The sequence below is a fragment of the Lathyrus oleraceus genome, chromosome 4 (assembly GCF_024323335.1).
Source record: "Lathyrus oleraceus cultivar Zhongwan6 chromosome 4, CAAS_Psat_ZW6_1.0, whole genome shotgun sequence".
Lineage (NCBI taxonomy): Eukaryota > Viridiplantae > Streptophyta > Magnoliopsida > Fabales > Fabaceae > Lathyrus > Lathyrus oleraceus.
Window position 1 is genome coordinate 54,202,746 of NC_066582.1, and position 25,447 is coordinate 54,228,192.

At 35.2% G+C, this 25,447-nt stretch overlaps 1 protein-coding gene and 1 non-coding gene across 2 annotated transcripts; both read right to left on the reverse strand.

Moving 5' to 3' along the window:
* Positions 1–107, reverse strand: LOC127078065 (small nucleolar RNA R71). The gene has a single exon (XR_007787811.1). It is a non-coding gene; the product is annotated as a small nucleolar RNA R71 (small nucleolar RNA).
* Positions 108–24,155: 24,048 nt separating this feature from the next.
* LOC127073262 (1-aminocyclopropane-1-carboxylate oxidase homolog 12-like) lies at positions 24,156–25,383 on the reverse strand. The gene has a single exon (XM_051014407.1). The coding sequence runs from the start codon at positions 24,971–24,973 to the stop codon at positions 24,494–24,496; it is 480 nt and encodes a 159-aa protein (XP_050870364.1). The 5' UTR covers positions 24,974–25,383; the 3' UTR covers positions 24,156–24,493.
* Between the last annotated feature and the right edge of the window lie 64 nt (positions 25,384–25,447).

Here is a 25,447-nt window from a genome sequence, read left to right on the forward strand (position 1 = left end):
ATGTTAAGAGCCCAGATAAATGGATTTAAACAGAAAGATAACGAGTCTCTTTTCGAAGCATGGGAAAGATATAAAGACATGATGAGACTTTGTCCACACCATGGTTTAGAAGACTGGTTAGTAATTCATACCTTCTATAATGGTCTCTTGTACAACACGAGGTTAACAATAGATATCGCCGCAGGTGGTGCACTAATGAACAAACCTTATGCTGACGCTTACCAACTTATCGAAAGCATGGCTCAAAACCACTATCAGTGGGGAACCGAACGAACAATGGTAGAAAAACCTCAAACGAAAACTGGCATGTACGAGATAAGTAACCTTGATCATGTTAATGCAAAAGTGGATGCTCTGGTCCAGAAAATTGAAAGTTTAAATGTGTCACCTCCAGCTGCCGTGGTAGCCATAACTCAGAATTGCAAAGTCTGTGGAATCCAAGGTCACACTCCTGCAGATTGTCAACTCCTAACAGGAATCCAAGCGGAGCAAGTAAACTATGCTCAAGGAAGCCCCTACTCGCACACCTATAACTCAAATTGGAAGAATCATCCCAATTTTTCATATAAGAGTAATAACGCTTTATACGCACCTGGACAATCTCCAAATCAAGCCCTAGCTATACCTCCGGGATATCAGAAGCCGATCCTATCTACACCTAACAATAACGCCCCTAGGAAATCCAACTTGGAAATCATGATGGAAAACTTTATAGCTTCTCAACAGCAAACCAATAAAGATTTCTTAAACCAGAATGTACACACTGGCGAACAAATTAAACAACTAGCAAGTAAAGTAGATGCCCTGGCTACTCATAACAAAATGTTGGAAACACAAATATCACAAGTAGCTCAACAACAAGCGCCTACTTCTGCCCCGACTGGTACATTTCCTGGACAATCCCAACCTAACCCGAGAAGCCAAGCTCATGCAATTATACTGAGAAGTGGAACGGAAGTGGAAGGACCGTCTGACCTAAGGATAGAAAACCAAAACTCTGAAAAGTCAACTGAGGAGGAAAGTGAACCTAAGGAAAAGGAAGAGAGTAATAAGGAAACCGTAGAAAAGAAGGAACCTTATGTACCTCCACCACCTTATAAACCACCTATCCCTTACCCTCAAAGGCTTATTAAAACCAAAGATGCGGGCCAATTTAAAAAATTTGTTGACCTACTAAAACAATTAAACGTCACAATTCCGTTTACAGAAGCTATTACGCAAATGCCCTCATATGCCAAGTTTTTAAAAGAAATTCTTTCTAATAAAAGGAAACTTGAAGATAGCGAAACCGTTACACTCACTGCTGAATGTAGCGCTATAATCCAGAATATGCCCCCTAAACTTAAAGACCCAGGTAGTTTCTCTATACCTTGTCACATAGGAAAATTTGTCATTGACAAAGCCTTATGCGATTTAGGAGCCGGTATTAGTGTTATGCCTTTATCCATATGCAAGAGACTTGAAATGGGAGAATTAAGACCAACTAAAATGTCTGTGCAACTAGCAGATCGTTCCGTCAAATATCCTGTAGGAATTCTTGAAAACGTTCCAGTGCGCATAGGTCAATTCTACATTCCAACTGATTTTATAATTATGGACATTAGAGAAGATGAAGTTACACCCATTATACTGGGAAGACCGTTCTTAGCAACTGCCGGTGCAATCATAGACGTAAAACGAGGACGACTCACTTTTGAAGTAGGAGAAGAGAAATTGAGTTCATTCTTTCCCAATTTTTGAAAGCACCTGCAATAGAAGATACATGCTACTTCATGGATATCATCGATGAATGCATAAAAGAAACTAAGTTAGAAAAAGACAAATCATCTGACTATCTTGTAGAAGACAAACTTAACCAATGTTTAGCAATAACACCGGACCCTACGCAATGCCTTAAGAAACCAACCCTAGACCTGAAAACACTTCCCAAAAATCTGAGATATGAATTCCTAGACTTAGAACTTGAACGACCAGTGATAGTTAATGCTGACCTAGGAAGACTCGAAACAGAAAAACTCCTGCATATCTTAAGAAAATATCCAACCGCACTAGGTTACAACATCACCGATCTTAAAGGAATAAGTCCCTCCATCTGTATGCATCGCATCATGCTAGAAAAAGACTGTAAAACTTCTAGGGAACACCAGAGGAGACTAAACCCGATCCTGAGTGAGGTAGTGAAGAAGGAAATAACCAAGTTATTAGAGGCAGGTATCATATATCCTATATCTGATAGCCAATGGGTTAGTCCTGTACACGTAGTACCAAAGAAAGGAGGTATAACAGTCATTGAGAATGAAAAAGGAGAAACTATAACCAAACGAATCGAATCGGGATGGAGAATGTGCATTGACTATAGGAAACTAAACAAAGCAACCCGAAAAGATCATTTCCCTTTACCATTCATTGACCAGATGTTAGAACGATTAGCAAAACACTCTCATTTCTGCTATCTAGACGGTTACTCAGGTTTCTTTCAAATACCAATTCACCCTGATGACCAAGAAAAGACAACGTTCACGTGCCCTTTTGGTACCTTCGCTTACAAACGAATGCCGTTTGGCTTGTGTAATGCTCCTGCAACCTTCCAAAGGTGCATGATGGCAATATTCACCAATTTTCTAGAAAACATCATGGAAGTATTAATGGATGACTTTTCCGTATGCGGACAAAGCTTTGAAGAATGCCTTGAAAACCTAGAAAGAGTTCTAGAGCGATGTGTAAAAGTAAACCTAGTACTTAATTGGGAAAAATGTCACTTTATGGTACAAGAAGGAATTGTTTTAGGACACATCATCTCGAACAGAGGAATTGAAGTAGACAAAGCCAAAATAGAGGTAATCGAAAATCTTCAACCCCCGAAAACTGTGAGAGAAGTACGAAGCTTCTTAGGACATGCCGGTTTTTACCGACGATTCATTAAAGACTTCTCTAAAATAACTAAACCTTTAACCGGGCTATTGATGAAGGATGCTGAATTCATATTCGACAATAGATGTTTAGAAGCATTTCAAACGCTTAAACAAGCACTGATCTCCGCACCCATAATGCAGACACCAGATTGGAACGAACCATTCGAAATAATCTGTGATGCCAGTGATTACGCTGTGGGTGCTGTTTTAGGACAACGAAAGGATAAAAAGCTTCACGTTATATATTACGCAAGTAGAACTCTAGATGAAGCACAAATGAATTATGCCACAACCGAGAAAGAACTTCTAGCAGTAGTGTTTGCGCTAGATAAATTTCGTTCTTACTTGGTCGGAGCCAAAATAATCATCTACACTGACCACGCTGCTATCAAATATCTCTTAACAAAAAAGGATGCTAAACCTAGACTCCTAAGGTGGATCCTGTTGCTACAAGAGTTCGATCTGGAAATCAAAGACAAGAAAGGAACTGAAAACGTAGTAGCAGATCACCTCTCTAGACTTGAGAACCTTGAACCGGAAAGAACATCAATCAATGATGATTTCTCGTACGATAAACTTATAGCTACTTTGGAAGAAAATAACACTGATAAACAGGTAGAAACCACCTTAGCTATATGTGTTACACCGTGGTATGCTGACCTCGTCAATTATTTAGCTGCCGGAATAGTCCCACCTACCTTATCCTACCAGCAGAAGAAACGATTCTTCTATGACATAAAACACTATTACTGGGATGACCCCTTACTTTTTAAAAGAGGCCCCGATGGTATTTTCCGTCGGTGTATACCCGAGGAAGAGGTAGAAAATATAATCCAACACTGTCACTCCGCTCCCTATGGTGGACATGCAAGTACATCCAAGACCTGCTCTAAAATCCTACAAGCCGGTTTTTATTGGCCAAGTATATGGAAGGATATACATGCAGCTATTAAGAAATGTGACAGATGTCAACGCACAGGAAACATATCTAGACGTGACGAGATGCCACAAAAGGGCGTTTTGGAAGTAGAGATTTTCAACGTGTGGGGAATAGACTTCATGGGACCATTTCCATCCTCTTTCGGTAACAAATACATACTCGTGGCAGTTGACTACGTATCGAAATGGATTGAAGCTATAACTTCTCCAACAAACGACACACGAGTAGTAACTAGAGTCTTTAAGAATATAATATTTCCAAGGTTTGGTGTTCCAAGAATAGTAGTCAGTGATGGTGGATCGCATTTCATATCCAAGGTACTCGAAAAACTACTGCTTAAGTATGGCGTAAGACATAGAGTTGCGACACCTTACCACCCTCAAACCAGTGGGCAAGTGGAAGTGTCTAACAGAGAGATTAAACAGATACTAGAGAAAACAGTCGCCACTTCAAGGAAAGATTGGTCATTGAAATTACCAGAAGCTTTATGGGCTTACCGAACCGCTTACAAAACTCCCATAGGGACAACCCCATTTAAGCTCATTTATGGAAAATCCTGTCACCTCCCGGTAGAATTAGAACATAAAGCCTATTGGGCTATTAAAAATCTAAATTTAAACTATAAAGCCGCCGGCGAAAAGAGAATCCTTGATATAAGCGAATTAGAGGAACTCAGAAGAGATGCTTACGAAAATGCCAGAATCTACAAAGAAAGAACAAAACAATGGCATGACAAGCGCATATCAAGGAAAATCTTCAAACAAGGCGATACAGTCCTTTTATTTAACTCCAGGCTAAAGTTATTCCCGGGAAAACTACGATCTAGATGGTCAGGTCCTTTCCAAATCACCAAAGTTTTTCCCAGTGGAGCAGTAGAAATTAAAGGCAAATCTATGGAACCATTTACCGTAAACGGGCAACGTCTAAAACATTATCACTATGCAGAAAACAATGAAGATTCGCAAGTCTTACACTTAGACGAAATGCCTCCAGAATTTATAGATTATAATTGATAGTTTTAATGTCGAGCTTGCGACATTAAACAAAGCGCTTAGTGGGAGACAACCCACAAATATTTTATTCTTTTTTCTCTATTATTATTTTTATTTCTTCCTTAATTATTCTTTTAATTTTTATTTAGTATTCTTTCTTAATTTATTTTAATTTATTAAAAACTTTTCTCTTCTTCTTTCGGCATTTGGCCAAATCCTGACTAAAACTCTTGTTTTTCTTTTCTCTAGCTAACACTAACCTGATGGGACAAATTGATCGTATGGGTATCAAATTCAGAGGAACAACTCAGAAACAAAAGTTTGAGGAACTAGCCACGAGAGAGATGCTACCTAGTTTGTATGCTGATGATTGGGCAATGAATGCCCTGGGACTAAGAGAGAGTGTCCTGTATTTGCTGAATCAGATTGGGTGGGAAACCTCTCCTATCCGTAGACAATTTGTCACTTACCGGAGACTAACACTAGAATTCCTTAGCTCTCTGATCTATCTACCTAGCCATGGAAAAGGAATAAGCAGAGGTTTTATCCAGTTCAGAATGTTTAACATGGAATACCAATTTAATATTCAAGAATTTACCAACCTCTTAGGTTTCCCTACATCCTTTGATACATTTACAGTGAGCCAAGAAGAACTTTTTGAATATAGAGAACTTGAACACTTTTGGGGTAGCTTGACTGAAAATGACGATCCCGAGGAACATGAGTTTCTCTCTGGAAACATACATAACCCGGCCTTCCGTTATTTCCATAAGATCCTGACCCACACCTTATTTGGGAAGAAGCCAAACAATACCACAGTTTCACGTGATGAACTCTTCATCATATTTTGTGCTTCCCAGAATCGTCCAGTAAACGGTGCCACTTTTATGCTAGCAAATTTAGACCACCTTATCCAAGATGAACGAGCACCAATTCGAATAGGCGGTTTGATAACCATGATTGGTAATGCTATCGGATTACGTCAGCCTATGCTTGACTTAAGCCCTTTTTGTGGCATTACTACTATGAGTATACCCTTCCTCTTTAACACTATGTTTATAGCAAACCTAGGATCTGACGAGTTTGAGCTTATAATTAATAACCAAGTTCTTTGCCTATTCACTATGCCCGATCCTAGGACTAATGTTCATAACCGCAATAACTGGCTCTACAATCTGAACGAAACCCCCCCTCCTGCTAGATCCACTGAATCCATCCAGGACTATGAGATTTGTGATGACCAGATTCCTTATGCTGAATCAGACCCTCAGACACCATCTGGTTACTATGATATTGCTCCTCCTCCTCAACCTGTTCAGACCGAAGAATCGGCAATACCCGATCTTAGACATCATATGCCCGAAACTGATTATAATACTGCCGTTGAAGCTTTGATGTCAGAACAAGACGCCCTCAGAGAAGAGTTCACTAGCTTGAGACACGAATTTCTAGGATACATGAACAGCATGACAAATCAGTTTCACGAGTTGCTATACCGTGTTAACTCCTTTGCTCCTCCGGCCAGAGATCATGCAGATGGATAGAAGTTGTTTTTCTTAGTTATTTAGTTTTAAGTTAGATTATTTATTTAATGTTATTTCAAATTATGTTCGTATTTGTTTCTTTTTCGCATTTTTGTTTTTTCCTTCCATTGTTACATTATGATTATTTTATGAAGCTATTGAACTATTTTATTATGAATTATGCAATATTTATCAATAATGCTCTCTACTGTTGCTGCCTACATAAATTATTAAAATTATAATATATTTATGCACTATTATACAAAGTAGAATAACATGCAGGAAAATTAAATAGCAAAATAAAATAATCTGCAGCAAAACAAAATAAATAATAAAAATAAATTACCAAAGTTATTATGAAGAACGCTAGCAGAAACCTTGCCAAAAAGACGGTGTGACGAGCGTCACACAACCTATCACGGACGTCACACAAAGTGCTTGTGACGCCCGTCATGCCCCTGTAACGAGCGTAACGCCATGTTAACGTTACAAAGACCGTTGGAGACGAACGTTACAACCCTACAACTTTTTACCTTCCCCATTTATTCACATTTACCCACATTTATTTACTTTTCAACCACTCCCTTTCCAACTTCAAAATTCTTCCTATAAATACCCACCATACCTTTCTTCCTACATCACAACCATCCTATACAATCAAATATATTTCTTTTCTTTCCTAATTACTTCTTCCAACTCATTCATCAGTATGGCGGGAAATCAAAATTTTGGAAACATCATCTTCCGATCCGAAGATGACAACTTTCAAAGAGAGCAATTCGAGCGCTTCCAACAACGAGGTGTCACCTCTACCAGGTATCCTGATTCAACTTGTTTACAACAATTAGGATTACTTCAAGGTATCGAGTGGATGCTCCGCCTTGCCGATCTAACCTTTCTTTGCACGCATAATCAACCCACCTACCCATCCCTAACCTTAGAATTCTTAAGTTCATATGCATACAACACTCCCACCGGTGAAGACGAATTCTTAACCGGTACCGCAACCTTCCGTATGTTCAACACTGAGTATTCCCTATCCCAAAACCAATTGAGCACCATGCTACAATTCCCCATAGAAGGTCAAGTCTACCCCATAATCCCTCCAAACCTAAACTGGAGCACAGTTGCCGCTTTCGACCTCTTTAGGAAAATATCCGGTGTAGATGCCAACAACTGAGAAGAGCTCCTTGTTTCCCATATACATAACCCAACTATCCGGTACTTCATCCGCATCCTACAAAACACCGTTTTTGGAAGACCGAACAACAGCAAGGTCAACGCAAAGGAACTATTCTTCCTCGAATGCGTCTTCGAACCGAATGCTAAGGTAAACGCTGCCTCCTTCCTATTTCATCATATCCGCACCTTATGTGCTAGAGGCCGTCAACCTTTTGTAATTGGTGGATTAATCACCACCATAGCACTTGGCTTAAACCTAGGGGAACGACTCCAAACTTTAGAATCTTTACCTCCCCTATTTATGGACATAAGCTACTGTCGGTCCAGCCGCCTAATAAAGAACAGAGTTGGCGGAAATTATTACCTTATGGTGAACAACCAGGCAGTCCCAAGCGTTGTTCTACCCAACATTGCCTTAACCAATGTCACCAATCCCAACCGCCACCTCTATGATTTGAATGCTCCCGAAGCTACCGAGCCTTCACATGCAAACCCGTCTACCGACGAGTTCGAAGAAATGGAGCAAGGTGATAACGCTCCTGCACAACAATCAGTCCCGCTCAACCCTTCCGATAATGCAGCTGGCCCATCCTCACGACGTCGTCGACGAAGAAGGCCTGCAACCAACGACGACATCATGGATGCTATTGATGGTATGCAAGCACAGAATCTCGAAATGATGCAAATGATGCGCCAAATGCAACAACAACAGGAAGACAGGAATGCTATAACCGATCAGCGGTTCACCGAGTTGTTCAGCAGATTTGACGACTTAGAAATACGTCATCGATCACCCGGCCCAAGAACAAGAGGCGGCAGGCCGCATTAACTTTAATTTCCTTTTCCTTTCTTTTTTGTAATTCATTTCTTTTCCTTAAAAGATTGGGGACAATGTTTCATTTAAGTATGGGGGGAAAACCGTGTTCTTTCTATCCTCCTTTTTCTTTTTCAAGTATGTATTTTCCCTTTCATTGTTATTTCCCTTTCTTATTATATAAAAAAAATTTATTATAATATATATTTATTTTAAGTCAAGTCCCGAGTGTGAAAATTTCGTATTATCTATTCCCCTCAATTTTCTTGAGCCATAACAAAAATTTAACACACCCAATAAGTATAAAGGTCGCTTATTTTATAAAACTTGAGTGAAATCAAGACAAAATTATTACCATAACAACACTCTAAGAACCTCAACATGTTAGATCAGGATAAGTACCTATTATACCAATCCCTTGAACTTTTAGTTTTATAGTAACCCCGAGTAGTTTATACGAGAAGTCAACACCATCTTAATAGCAAACTACGTGGAGAGCCGATGAATATAAGTGAGTGATTCCCAAAGTAACATAAAAAAATATATATATATCAGGAAATGCACTAATTAAGTTAGGTGATCCTCACCAGATCATTTAATCTAAAGGTTGCAGATCACACAAAAGCATAATATGAAAGATCCATTATGAGTTGGTTCAGCAGGTATCTGGTGCTGAACTTGGTAGGGCGGACTACGGTCCGATCCCCCGCAATTTGCAATGGACTGAATAACGAAGTTATCCGACTTATGTACCAGAACTTCTAGCTAAAAGGGGATCAGACTCACTAACCGGTTACTCCACTATGTGCGCGAAAAGATAAAGGGCTTAATGTGATTTCGCTAGAATGAAAATGGGTGAAATAAGAGTAAAGGAACTAGGATAGCTATAATGGCATTACTTGAACTGGTTTGCATAAGGCGGGGTTATCTGAGATTGTGACGGTGGTTGTTGATGTCAAGATTAAACTCAAGTTACTTCTAAACAAGGTTTACATGCGACCTAGTACGAATTGATGTGTGTTTTGAAATTCCATCTAGCTAAAATTTTTAAAACAAGTTCTATACTATATTTTGCTTGAGGACAAGCAAAGATCTAAGTATGGGGGAGTTTGATAACATGAAATTATATCACATTTTCGGACTCAATTTAATTAAATTATATTATTATTTACTTCAATTTATTTCATTTTATTAGATATTACGCGGTATTTTCTTTCTATTTATCTCCGGTGGTTTATTTGAAGCACAAGTAAAAAAGGAAGAAAAGGAGGTGCAAAAAGGAATGAAAAGAAGCAAATACCAAAGGCCAAAGCCCAGCCCAAAAAGCACAGGCGTTGTGCCTGTGACGAGCGTCACAAAGGTTGTGACGAGCGTCACGCTTTGCACACTCCTGTGACGAGCGTCACACATGATGTGACGGACGTCACACCATTCCCCTATATTTTTGGTACCAGGAACGCAACTGACCACGTTGAAGCTATTTCCACGCTTGGCCCTCGGAACGTAAAGACCGTGTACACGGAAAACCCTTGGAAGGCAGTTACACAAGTAGCAGTATAAATAGTAGCTTTTTGGAAAGCTCTCGGTTCCACGTTCCACGCCTTTTTCCAGATTTCTTTGCCGTTTTCGCTTTTGCAATTTTCCTCTTCCAGCAGTACAAGCACATTTCCTTTTACAGCATTATTTTTACGTTTTTTTTACATTGTTTCCTTTGCAACTTCTATTTTCTTTTCCAGCAATTAATTAATTTTTCGCACAATAGTTTCTACACCGGAAACTATTGTGTACCTTTTACCGGATCTAACCTTACGTTAGAATCTAGTTTTTTATTCCTTCGCTTTTATTTTCCTGCCTAATTGAAGAATTCAAGAACAAATCCAACCGACCTGTGGTGGAGTGTTCAAGACTGCTATTTAATTTCTCAGGTTCTTTAATTATTGTTTGAATTTATATATGCCCTGTTTTACTGTTTATTTATATTATTTGCCTGAGATGAATCTGTTTATGCATGATAATTATTTAAGTCTGTTTAGCATGTCTGGCTGATTTACTTAGGTATCGGTATGTAGAGTAAGCGGAATGAAGGAATCAAAACCAAATTGGTTTAATTAAGTTTAAAATTAAAATCACTCTTTTTACGGTCTCAATTTACAGGTTTAATAACAAGGTTTTTGTACGAAAGTAAAAGACATAAAGAAGTTAAAAGCAATAGAGCGAGAGTTTGAGTTTTTGACTGAACAGTGTAAATTGGACATTAATTCTAGATCAGGGCGAGAGCAATTTTTAGAGTTAATTAAATTCTAACCTTTTTCAAAAAGTATTTTTAAAGATTGAATGTGAGGACGAGAGTTAAGCATTTGAATTTAATTATATAACCTAAGTCAACAGAGCGAGAGTTTGAGATAAGGGTGTTTAAACGATTAGTGTTTTCTTAAAAAGAGTTTCTACGGATCCTATTGTTTTCAAAAAGTGGTTTTTGACTTAACTATAAGTGATAGCTACGTTAATATAAAATCATAGTTTATTCATCAGAGCGAGAGTTTGAGATAAGACTTTTAATCAATAGCGTCAACTGAAAAGATTTATTTTAAAACCAAGAAACCAACAAAGAATTGATTCTCTAATTACGACGAACTACATACCGATATCCGCTTATTAGATATTTATTTTAGATCTTATTTTAGTTTTAGCTTTTCCCCCAAACAATCAAAGTATTACCTGCCTTAGCTTTACGAAGTAACCTTAGAAAACGGTATATCGATTCATAAGTCCCTATGGGATCGATATCTTTTAAAACTACGCGATAGAACTGTGCACTTGCAGTTTGTACCCCAATTCGACTCATAAAGTCGAGCGATCAATCTCATTGTGTTTCATTTGTATAATGCTTGTGTGGTTTACTTATATGAATTAAATAGATGGTAACCTAGATAGATTGAGGCACAATAGAGTTGCGCAACATGCACCGGTTCATAGGAAAAAAGCTTGATCATCACAGGCACCAACATTTCTATCCTGGTTGATGCGAGGACGTTAACTTCTAGGGCTCATGCATCTCTGCCTTTTCTCATCGTTGGAGACATGTGTCACATACTCAGGCACCCAAGGCATCTGAGGAACCCAAGACATCCGAGACTCTACGGGCACCTGAAGCCCATAAGGGGCTTGGAGCAGACCCGTCAGACTTATCGTTGATGCCTCTATACCTGGACCATGCTGCAAGACATGACTGAGATGAAGAGGTAAAATTAAGTTGTATTCATTATTTGAAATATCATTTTTTTATGATATTAAAAGTTTCCGACAATGATTTATTTTCCTGCAGGGCGATGGTGCTTTAAAATGCATCAACCGTGGATGGAAGATTATGGATCTGCAACAGCCTAATGAGCAGTGGATATGATGCAACTATCTGGGTTGAAAGACTTGTGTTGTATTGGTTATGTTACAATTAACCATAGTATGTCTTTCGTGTTTTTAGAGAGATGACACTAGAATACGTCATCATTTTATCTTTCACATGGTGAGATGTCTATCACACTCAATGATGTTTGATGATTATGTTAATAATCTGGTACTAGAGGAGACACAAAGTACCATAGTTCATAGCGACTAGAGTGTTGTACACGGGGTTTTCAGGGGTTCACATCCTTATATGACACTAATGGCTCTGGAAGATCCATCCAGATCAGCTTATCAGAAGATCCTAGAGGAGCAGGCTAGGGCATAACATGTTGTTGATGTGTTGCGTAGATTTTGCCATATCATGGAGATTAGGCAGGTGGGTATAAATAGATGACATTTTCCAAATGGCTCTAAAGCGAATGCCGTTCTAGATTCTATGATGAGGGAGGCATGGGAGGCAGTGCAATATAGGAGACAATGTAAGATAGGAGGCATGAGTTCGTCATACGCAACAATATATAATATTTGTATTAAGAGGGCTATTATCAGTTATATTTTATTATGACTTCATTATTTACTCCAGATTTATTCATTTATATATGTCATTTTCATATTATTCCAAAAGTGTGGTTTAATTTATACTTATAGCTATAATATATCGTCAAATTCATCGAAGCATCTCTAAATCAAAGTAAAAAATTATTGTCTGGTGTGGTTCTGGAGATGCATCTCTGAATTCTTTCTGGTGTGAATATAGGATGTATCTCCTGATCAATTTATGTCAAAAAAGTGTGTTTACGTGAGGAATGCATGAGGTGTACATGGAGTAGTTCTGAAAATGCATCTTCGGAATAAAGTTTGGAAAATATACAAGGTGAGACTCAGTTGGGATGTGTTTCAGTTAGGCAAATGATGCACTCAGAGATGCATATCCAAAATAAGATAAACAATTTCAGTTTTTTCACAATGTGCTTTTCCACCTCTTAGAATAAGACTAACAATTCCCAATATGAGTGGTCATAACAAAATTTGAGCTAAAATCATTTTAGCCCATAACAAAATTTTGTTTGCTCAACATAATTTGACTCGTGATGAACTAGATTGTGTATGTTTATTTTATTTTATTTTATTTTGGCTTAAATGTATTTTTAGTCTCCTAATTTAATAATTTTTAACTTATTATTCCCCATTTTAAACACCAATTTTTTGGTTCTTAACTTTATATTTCTTAAAATTTTGTTAGTCCCTCTCCAATTTTGCAGACATAACATAAATGATTAGAATAAAAAAATTATTTTTAATGAATTGACAATAGGATAATTAATTATTTAATATTTTTATAGAATAAATGAATTAATTTTTTTAATTAATTTTTTTAAATATATTTTAAAATTATTTAATATAAATTAAAAATATATATATAGGCTTAAGTCCTAAATCTTTGTAAAATCTCTCTAGCACACAAGTTATTAATATATTGGATTTTTCAAACTTATATAAAGACTAAAGTGTTTTTTTAAGAAAACAACATAGGACTTCAAATATAGTTGCAAAAGATAAGCATTGCACATGCCCTGTTTCTTCATCCTTAGAACATCCATTCAAGTATGGGTGCAAGCACGAAAATGGAGAAGGTTAAAGATTGATGGAGCTAAGAGAAACAAAGCCACGTTACAAGCACGAAAATGGCGGTGTGCAATGCTTGTTGTTTGCAACTATGTTTAAAGTCTCACATTAGTTTTTTCTACAAAATACTTTAGTCTATGTATAGGTTTAAAAAATCCAATTTATCGAGAACTTGTGGACCAGAGAAATTTAGATTTGAGCGTTAAGCCAAAAAAAAATCTTTTAAAATTTGTAATACATATTTTTAAAGTATATTTAAAAACTTAATTAAATAAATAAATAAGTTTATTTTATAAAAAATATTAAATAATAAATTATCTTAACCTTTGATTCATTAAAAATAAAATTTGTGTCATAAATGACACGTCTATAAAATTAAAAAGAGATTAATAAAATTTTAAAAAAGGCTCACAATTTATTAATCTCTTTAACATCATCTAGATCAGTCGTAATAGAAGTATGTTTGATAACTATAAAAAAGGCTGGAGATCCACGATTGTGGACAATGTTTATCTGTCTGGACTCCCCACTAGTCATAGGGATCCTTCATATATTCATTTCAATGCTTTTTATGTGTTGGTACTAATTCATTATTGATAGTTTTATTTTGCATTTTCAAGCTATTGAGTTTGAATTCTTTTGAGAAAAAAATTGTAAAATAATTATTAATACCAATTTAATCAATAAAAGAAATAGCTATTACGTTGTTTTTAAGCTAATTGAGTCATATTTAACTTCTTTAAAATAAGTAAGAAAAATGAATATATCAACAATATTAACTGAACATCTAATTAGTTATATTTAATTATATGGTTAACCAGTTTCAACAACAACTAATCTTTATTCGATTAATTTATTAATTTTCAAATCACTTTTCACTCGAATGATACACATATAAAGTTTGAAAGATTAAAGTTTGTTCCTCACACTTTAGAATTGAAAAGAAGTAAAGATAAAGATTGAAATAAAGAGAGATGAGGAAGAAGAAAAAAGTTTTATATTGTCTGGTATTGTTCAATTACAATGAGGGTGATATTTATATACACATTAGTCACCCAAATCAAGTCTTAAAAACAAACCGTCTAAAATTGACTTATATACCTGCTCAGATCTATGATTTACCTCCCGTATATATTTTTAAAGCCGTTTGTCTAACTAAAACTGATATACGCGTCCAGGTCTATTGTATAGTCACTCGGGCATGGGTATATCCTTATAAGCCGAATAATTTTCTAACAAACTTTAAAAACAAAATTCTATTATATAATAGAATTTTAACCACTAACCAACTTGTTACGTGATTTCTTCTTTAGTAACATAAATTGACACTATGTATTACACTTTTAACACACCACCTAATCTATTGTGTCTAGACTTTCTACATTCATCATGCTTCTCAACCTTTTGAATAGATCAACTTGAAATTTTTTGGTCATGATGTCAGTTATTTAATTTTTACTTCTACAATACTCCAAGTGTAGCTTTCCATTTGTTATTTGTTCTCTAAGATAGTGGAATCTCATTTCAATGTGTTTACTCCTTCCATGTGCTATCGAGTTCTTGGCAAATTGATAGCAGGCATGTTGTCAATTCTCGTAGTCATTTCTCCATGGTTATTGCCTTCAATCTCATCAATTAGATTCACCATCCATGTTGTTTGACACACACAAAGAGAAGCATCTATATTTTCTGCTTCACATGATGATAATGTTACAACCAATTCTTTTCTCGAGTTTCAAGCAACTGGTACACCACATAAAATGAACGCATAACCAACTATAGATTTTCTATCCTCAACATCACCACGCCAACTTGAATTAGTGTATTGCACAAGTGTGCATTCCTTTCCTTCATCTGTTGCAAGAAACAAAAATCCATAATCTAGTGTTCGTTTAAGATACCTTAGTATCCTCTTGGTGGCTACATGATGTGACAATTTTGGCTTATGCATAAATCTACTTACCATGCTTACAATGTTAGTTAGATCAGGCCTTATGTGACAAAGATATCTCAATGATCCAATAAGTCTTATATATTGTGTTGAATTAACATCATCTTCATTTGAATCTTGTGTCAATTGCAGTCGTGGTCCAACTGGTGTTGATGCAGAATTGTAATCTTCCATTTTAAATATCTTGAGTATCTCCCTAACATATCTTCTTTGGTGCATCATCAAACCTCTACCACACTTGTAGAATTCAACTCCAAGTAAGTATTAGCAAATAATATATTCTATATATAAAGGCAAAACTTAATTATGGTGTAGCCTATTCTTTTTTCCAATTATGGCGGGGTTGGTGGATTTAGATTGGTTGGTGGCCAAGCGGTAAAAGAGAATGTGGAAGAAGAAGAAGATGGTGAAGTCGTAAGCAAAAATGAGGAAGAAGAGGAAAATATGGAAGAAGATGGTGAAGTTGTAAGCGGAAATGAGGAAGAAGAGGAAAATATGGAAGAAGATGAGGATTAATTTTAGAATTTTATAAATAAGAATATAAATTGTTACTATGTGATTTACATTTGACAAATGCATGAATTGCGAGGTAATTTTCACCCGACTAAATCATGCAAGCAAAAAGTTGTAATATTCTGTATAATATAAACATATAAATTTATATTATATTATTATAAATTTATCATATTATATATAAATTTAATTATAAAATATATTATGTATAATATAAATATATAATATATTTTTTTAAAATATGTAAAAAAATGTTGCCAAGTGACATATACTCAGTAAAGTTGCCAAGTGAAATACACTCAGCAAAGTGCATGAGTTGCAAGGTATATTACACAGAAAAATGTTACATTGTACACTAATGCTCTGCCATCTGTTATGCACTGCACACTGAGTTTTAAATCACTTTTTAAAAAGTGAGTTGCAAAATGATATTCATTCAGCAGCTTGTGAGGTGGTTTTCACTCAGCAACTTGCGAGATGATTTTCACTCAACAAAAAAGTTGCGATTAACGTTTTAGCGAAGTGATTGGAACTCATTGAAAATGGATGCTACGAGGTATTTTTTACGTTTGCTAAGTGACTAGCACCTAACAAATTTACGTTTTTTTTAGTATACATTGGTCATTGTAATAAATGAATTTGTAAAACTTAGTATACGATGTCATCACCACCAAAAATGTGTTGACAGTTTTGGGAGTCAGATGAACAAAAATAAGTGAGGAATAAAGAGACACAAATTATGTTGTTTACCATAGCAAGGAATTCATAGTAAATAGCACAAAGTAAGAAGAAGTGACATCGACTGAAGCTATTTATAAGGAGGGTTCAAAGAGTTAGGTGTGTCAATCACTTGAGAGATTCATAAGATTTAAGTGATCAGTAAAAAATCAATTTTATCGGGTCTTTACCGTTTTGTAAGAACAAAGTTTAACATAACTAATTTTCCATTTTTACAGTGCAAAGTTGACATTATTTAAGGGTGTGGCACATTCACGTCACCTTGTCTATGGAGATAATGTTTATTCAACATTGCAATGTATATGGACATTTTTTTATACCTAAAAAAAATTACATGTTAGTCAAAGTCAACAAAACATATGATTAATAGATAAGTGAACATCCATCAATGTATAGCAAGTTAGACAAATATGAACATATATGGACGAGAGTTGATAAAGTATTTTTCAAGTATATTCAGGGTATTTAAAACTTAATACTTATTTTAAAAGTATTGCTATGTTTACACCACAAATCTTACCGAGTATATTTACGCATTACACATTACAATATGATCTCATGTGTTTGTTTGTGTTAAAATAGAAAAAAAATAAAGACTAAACATTATAAAAAAAACAAAATCATATAATAATATGGTGTAGGTGTTACATGTAAAAATAACATTTCTCTTATTTATGGTATAGCATTACGATCCTGTTTCATGTTGATAGTGTCACTAACTGCGCTTGGGAAGAACACAGAGCACAACCAGAGCAATAAAATGCCCACGAAAAATGGCAAATGGTAGGGTCATATACATAGGAAGGTCAACCGATGATAGGACACCATTTAGTCCCAAGAGAGGGATCATTCACGTAGTATCTGTGAAAACAATCTAGTAAGAGAACAATTTTGTAGAACATGATTCTTTTACAAATAGGATAATTTGTTATATAAATACTATAACTTGTAACTATTCAAAGAACAACGGTTTAATCAATCAATTTCTTTTTATATATTGTAATTTAATAGTTTAACACCTCCACATATTATTATTGGTGAACAAGATAATAAAGATGAACAAATAAACAAGTGAGAGAAGAGAGAATAATAACAACCTTTCACTATTTTTAAAAATGGTTACAAAAATGTACACACACAATGCAAAAGGAATAAAGATATTAATGCTCACACCACTCACTTGCTCAAATACAAATGAGACTTAATAAACATACTAAAATACGCTATCACAAATTTTGTCAACAAGTTTATGTAAAATATGAATTAATTCTAACACAATCTCTTAATTCATATTCAGCTTAACCAAAATAACAACACCAAATTTATCCCTTAAACAGAGAAATTGATCAGTCTTGATCGTCTTCGTCAGAACATCTGCCAGCTACTTATGGATGCTACAGTGCACAACTTATGAATCTGATTTCTCAAAAAGTGATACTTAGTCTCAATATGCTTGCTTCTCCCATGCAACTCTGGATTCTTGGTAAGATTGATTGCAGACTTGTTATCAATCATCACCTTCATATGCTTGTTTACTTTTATCTTCAGATCCTACAGTAAATTCAGAAGTCACACAACTTCACATGCAGTCACAATACCTACAATATATTCTGCTTCACAGGTTGACAAAGCAACAACTGGTTGCTTCTTGGAACAGCAAGAAATATGACTTCCTAGAAACTTAAACAAGTATCCAGAAATACTTCTTCTGTCAACTCTGTCTCCACACCAATCAGAATCTGAGTAACTCAAAAGTTCTGAGCCAATTTCAATACCATAAGGGAACAAAACTCAATACTTTAGAGTTCCCTTTATATACCTCAGAATTCTGACAACAGCTTGGTAATGAGACCACTTCGGTTTACTCATAAACCTACCCACCATTCCAACTACATAGCAAATATCAGGTCTGATATTACACAAATACCTCAGAGACCCTACCAACTGCTTGAACGTTGTCGCATCTACATCATCACCATCATAATCAAAATTCAATTTCTGATTTATATCAACATGTGTGACAACAACTTTACAATTCAGCAGCTCAAACCTCTTCAGAAGCTCAAGTTCATATTTCAGCTGATGTAAAATTATGCCTTTCTCGGAGTGCATAATCTTCATCCCTAGAAAATAAAACATATTTCATAGAAAAGTCATTTCAAACTCATTCATCATCTCTTTCTTGAACTTAGTTATCTTATGTTCACAACTTTCTATTAGCAATATGTCATCAACATAAAGACACACCAGAATCATATTGCCTTCAGAAGTATGTTGAACATAGACACCATACTCCATCTCACATTTCTGAAATCTCTGCTTCTTGAAAAATGAATCAATTTTCAAATTCCAAGCTCTAGGGGTTGACTTCAGTCCATACAAAGCTTTGTGTAATTTGTACACCATCATTTCCTGATTCTTTTTCTCAAATCCAGGAGGTTGTGACACATAAACCTCTTCTTCAAATGGACCGTTCAAAAATGCAGATTTCACGTCTAAATGCATCAGAGGTCAGTTCATGTTAGCGGCTATTGCAATCACTAGTCTGATTGTTTCATGTCTTTCTACAGGGGAAAACACTTCAAAGTAGTCTAACCCAGGTTTCTTCAGAAAACCTCTCACAACTAACCTTGCTTTGTATTTTCCAATTGATCCATCTAGCTTTAGCTTCACCTTATAAACCCATCTCACGCTGATGGCTTTCTTGTTCTTTGGAAGTTATGTCAGCTTTCAAGTCTTGTTTCTCTCTATAGCACCAAGTTCTTATTTCATGGATTTCATCCAAACCTTCTGCTTGAGATCTTCTTCCGTACTCATGGGTTCAGAGTCTACTAACAAGGCACACTGAATAACTTTCCCTTCAGAATCTACTTCAGTATCTTGCAGCATGTCAAGCTCTACAAACCTTCTCAGAATATTTCTGATTCTTTGTTGCCTCTGAACTTGTTCAGAACCTTCTGATTCTGGAACAATATCAGATGCTGCAACTCTAGAAGTTCCGACTTTAAAAGCATGACCACCTTCAGAATCTGAAATATTCCCATAATCTAGACTACCACCAGAATCTGAATCACCATCAGAATCTGGATCAGAATCAGATCCTTCCTTATAATCAATCTTGCCTTCTGATTCTGACTCATTCTCATAATCATTTTCAGGATCTGAATCATCTTCAAAATCAGAATCAATATCTTCAGAAGTTAACTTTGCACCGGAGTTGGATTGAGATTTGCTCCAATCTCATACTTTTGACTCTTTCACAATAATATCTCTACTGACTTCAACCTTATTATTGAATGGACAATAAAACTTATAAGCACATGTATTGTGATACCCCACCAGTAACATCACCTTGCTTCTATCATCCAGCTTCTTTTTAATGGCATCTGGAACATCTTTATAACAGACAGAACCAAATACTCTGAAATGAATCACACTTTGCTTATCTCTAGTCCACCTCTTAAAAGGAACAATTTCCTTCAACTTCTTGGTTGGACACCTATTGAGCACATATGCTATAGTGGAAACAACTTCTCCCCACAAAGTGTTGGGAAGTTTCTTCTCCTTCAGCATGCTCCTTGCCATATCAAGCAAAGTTCAATTTCTCGTTTCAGCAAGACCATTGTGTTGAGGAGTATATGGAGCAGTCACTCCGTGCTCAATTCCATTCTCCTCACATAACTTCTTGAATTCAGTAGAGTTATACTCACCTCCACCATTAATTCTGAGAATCTTCAGAGTCTGACCACTTTGTTTCTCAACCTTGATTATGAATTTCTTAAATTCAACAAACACCTTGTGTTTGAACTTTATAAGGGATACCCATGTCATCCTTGTGAACTCGTCCACAAATGACACAAAGTATTTATTCCCTCTTATTGAAGATTCTGGAAATGGTCCGCACACATCAGAATGAACTACTCCTAAAGCATGTTTTGCTTTTGGAGTTACTTCTGATGCAAATGGCATTATTGGTTGTTTCCCTCTCATACACACATTGCATGACTTTTCTGGTTTCTTAATTGCAGGAATTCCAGGTACCAGTTTCTTTGAATTCAGATGCCCTAAGCTTTTGGAGTTCAAATGACCAAATCGTTTGTGCCACAACTCACTTTCCTTCACAACACTTGTTGCGCTAAGGCATTCAGAGTCTGCAGTTTTAACATTCACCTTGAATATTTTATTCCTTCCCTGCTCTGACTCCATAATCAACTTCTGATTACAATCGTACAACTTCAAAAGATTGTCCTTCATGGTAACTGATAATCCTTTTTCAATTAATTTACTTATACTCATCAGATTGCTCTTCATGCTAGGAACATACCAGACGTTCTGAATTAATGCAAATTTGTCATTATTCAGAATCACTCTAACATTCCCCATTCCTTCAACATTTAGATACTTATCATCAGCGCATTTGATCTTGGTCTTCTTCCCATAATCAAAATAAACAAATCATTTCTTATTTCCAGTAAGATGGTTTGAACAACCAGTGTCCATATACCACCAGTCTTCTAGAGACCCACTATCAAAATCAAAAGTCATTAATAATACATGCTCATCATCATAACTTCTGACTATATTTGCTTCTTCTGATTTCCTCTCCTTGTTTGACCAACAATCTGCAGTGAAGTGGTCAAACTTTTTACAACAGTAACATTAAACTTTTTCTCTTGTCATACTTGTCCTTTCCCTTATGACTCCCAGAAGTTGAGGTTTCTGACTTCTGAGACCTACCATGTCTTTTCTTGGCATCTGACCAAGACTGCATCTGATCTTTCTTGACAAAATATGCTTTCAGAGCCTGCTCTACCTCTCTCTCAGAGGTTCTTTCAGTCAGAGCAACTCTTGCGCCTCTAGATTGCTTTGCAACTCTTTTATTCTCGTGATGCTCAGATCCTTAGAATGTTCAATTGCTACAACGATGAAATCAAACTGAGGAGTAAGAGATATAAGTACATTCTCAATGATACTTTCTTCAGAGAGAGTTTCTCCACACGACTTTATCTCATTTGTGATCAAAATCACTCTAGTCAGGTACCTTCTCATTGTTCTTCATGTTGAGATTCTCATACTGCTTATGTAGAGACTGAAGTTTCACCTTCTTCACTGATGCATCAACGTCGTAGCACCGCACCAGTGTGTCCCAAGCAGCATTCGTCATCATCGAATCAACGATTTTCTCAAACACGTTCACATCCACACACTGATAGATGTAGAGCAGAGCCTTCTGATCCTTCTTCCTCAGATCACACTGAGCATTCCTCTACACTTCTGTTGCATTTTTTAGAAGTGCACTCTAAATGTAACCATCGTCAGATCAAGAACATCTTGAACTCCAAACAACACACGCATTTGAATAATCCAACAATTCCAGTTCTTGCCATCAAACACTGGAAGCTTGATGCTCAAACTATCTTCGTTCATCTTCAACCTTGTGCAATACACTCATATCTCACCTAAACACAGTGCCTCCCAATCCCGCGGAATCAAGATATGTGATCCTGTTATGATTCTGAACATAAATTCAACACGAATTCTCCTAACATAAATCAACCACACAACGCCTCACAATTTCACTCGTGTTTTCCGTGGTGTTTCCCTGTGGATCTGAACCGGAACTCTAGATATCAATTGTTGGTGCACAAGGTGATAAAGATGAACAAACAAACAAGAGAGAGAAGAGAGAATAATAACAACTTTTCACTATTTTGAAAATGGTTACAAAAATGCATAAAGCAAAAGGAATAAAGGTATTAATGCTCATACCACTCACTTGCTTAAATACAAGTGAGACTTAATGAAAATACTAAAATATCCTCTTTCAAACTTTGTCAACAAATATCTGCAAAATATGAAATAATTTTAATAATTATATTTAATATTTTTTTTTGAGTTAGGAAATTTACGACTGAGAAACATAGTTTTTTTTGTCTGCATCGGCGTTTGAAGGGAAAAAAATCATTGATATGGGTTATTAGTGGATCTATCAATAATTTTAAAGCTAATATATTAATTAAAGGGTCTTGTTAAGATACCCTTACTTATTTTCGTGGAAGAGTATTTTAGTAAAAATAATTAAATGCACTTCAAGGTAGGGGTGGTAAAATAGATGGATTGGATGGATATGGATTGGATCGTTAATGGATGGATCAAAACAATCCATTAGTCCATTAACAATCCACTAAATTTTTTTAAAAAATACTCAATCCAATCCATCCATTAAGAATAAAATTCATTCAACCCATCCATTATCATATTTTTAGTTGATCCATCCATTCTTTTTGAAAAAAATTACTTATTTTTTTGAATTTTTTTATTTTATTTTTAATAAAATAATATCAGTTTCTTTTCGAGAAAAATCTTTTTTTTTTCAAATTTTTTTTTATATTTTTGAAAAACATAATTTAAAAATCGTTTTTTTATATTTTCAAAAAAAATAAAAAATTATATTCATAAAAAAATAAAATTTTCGAGAATAAAATTAAATTTTGGTATTTTTAAATTTTTGGAAAAAATCAATTTTTTGTATTTTCAAAAAAAATTGATTTTTTTTTAAAATTTTTTTTTTAATTTTTCAAAATATTTTTTTTTAATATTTGAAAAACTTTATTTTTTTAAAATTAAATAAAAAAATTCATTGGATCATTAAAATGTGTTAGATGAATTGGATCAATCCATTCTTATAAATGGATCTTATAAATGGATCGATTTAATTCAATCCGTTAACTTAATTTTTATGTTTTTATGTAGCAGATGGATTGGATGAATCCAATTGTCACCCATACTTCAAAATAAGTGAGTGTAAATTAATATCTTTTATAAGAATTAATGTGTTAGTAAATAATTACCTAATCATTTAAAATAATATTAATACATAGTAATATAAAATTATTATTAAAACAAATATCAAGTTCACAATATATAACTATACTAAAATCATTTTAATTAACATTAACAAAATCATACTTATATAAAAGAAAAATTAATTTAAATAAGTGAGCCTCTCCTTGAAGGAGAAGCTTCCAAAAATTGACGGACAGGCCTAACCAAAGTAAGGAAGGACCCACCCGTACATAATACAGGTGTGTTCGATACTATTTGTGTCGGCACAACCAGTCGTCTCTATACGATCATTGACCAGTTGCCTTTCACCCCTGACAGGACAGGTAAATTTTTAAAAACCTATCTTCTAATTATTTATAAACGTGTTCCCTCACTTTATTTCATAACTCATCGATGTGGGACTTATACTGGCAAACTAATTGGGCTGTGAAATTCTTGTGTTTTAATGGTTCAGGAGGCTCTTGTTAATATAATTTTCTGCCTAAACTAGATCTTTGCATTGATATAAACTACACACAAGTTATTTCAATTATGTAAACATGATAATCAAGCTTTGTTGTGTTTGACTGTATTAATCAGAAATTTCAAATCCTGAAATACGGCAAAGCAGAAGTTCCATCAAGGCCTCTTGCCATGGAGAAGACAACATAATCATGAACTCTAGTTTCCTTATACTTTGGAGGATTGTCTTATGATATAATTCCTTTATAGGACCATAATTTTTGTTGATGGTTGAAAACTTGTGCTAAAAAAGCTTGCAATTGATACTCTTGGACCAACATGGTTTGCCAATACTCTATGCTCAACACTTTTGAATCTATCATTTGTTATAGCTGTTACAACAATGTAAACAAGATCATTAACAATGTAAATATATTCATAGCTATGAAGCACGGACTCTAGGAGTAGGAGTGTTACAATGTCCGACACGCAACAGTGTCCAACACTTATATAATATTTTAAAACATGTGTCAGAAAAGTAAGACATATGTTCTAAGAAAATGATTTTTTTTAATTCTAAAATTTTTAAATATATGCGTGTGTCGGTGTCTTAAATTTTTGACATTGTCAATGTCGGAGTGTCTCTGTCATACAGTTGAATTAAGATTATATCTAACATATAACTACAAACTGATGGCAAATCTTCTGGTTTAGGAGACTGAGGAGCCATGAAACAGTAAAAGGTATTCCTCCAATTAGCAGCTGGTGAACTATAAAGATGAAAGTTACTATTATAAACCAAAGGTTTCACGACATCATCACGTGAGTATAGTTCTCTTTTCACCTCAGAATCTTGCTCAAAGAATCTTATAACTCCATTCTTCATCTCATCCAAAACAGTAATTTCTATTCCATGATTAACAGCTTGAAAGAAACCCCATGTCTCAGATGTTTCTCTAATTTTCTCAACAACTGTTTTTCTTCTTGTGGGATCTTGATGAATATCAACAAGATCAACAGAAGGAACAAGAAGTTTGGTGGTGCTACTTGAAGATGGAGCTGAATCTTTATCAATTTCGTGATGGAACATGCGAGGGATGTTTGTGATAGAAGCATCAACAAGTCCTTTAACACCGTCTTTTGTTTGATCAAAAGCTTTAAGCTCAGTTGCTCTATCATAGTCAGGTTTTGTTGCCACTGGAATTTCACTGGTTTAAGAGATTCCCATTTTTTTCTGTCAAATTTTTTAATGTAATTTTTCAAGACTTCTCTCTTTGTACATGCAAGAAATGGGACTCTTGAAGAGACAGGATTACATTATTTGGGTGGTGGCTAAAATGGGCCACCATAATATGTGGCACAGAGTAGACAACAAGTTTGACAAATTTTCTGGGACCATTATTCCCTATTTTCTACATCACAAATTTGCCACATTCACACATTCATGATGAATTAGGCTTGTGGTTCTGCATACTTTGAGCATTCAATTTTAAACATGATACTTTCTTTCCCTAAAGCATTTGTTCACTTTCTCATGCTTCTCTTTTCTTTTTGTTTCCAAGCA

Excerpts from the sequence above, each read along its gene's own strand:
- LOC127073262 (XM_051014407.1), bottom strand. The coding sequence starts at position 24,973 with ATGTTCCATCACGAAATTGATAAAGATTCAGCTCCATCTTCAAGTAGC.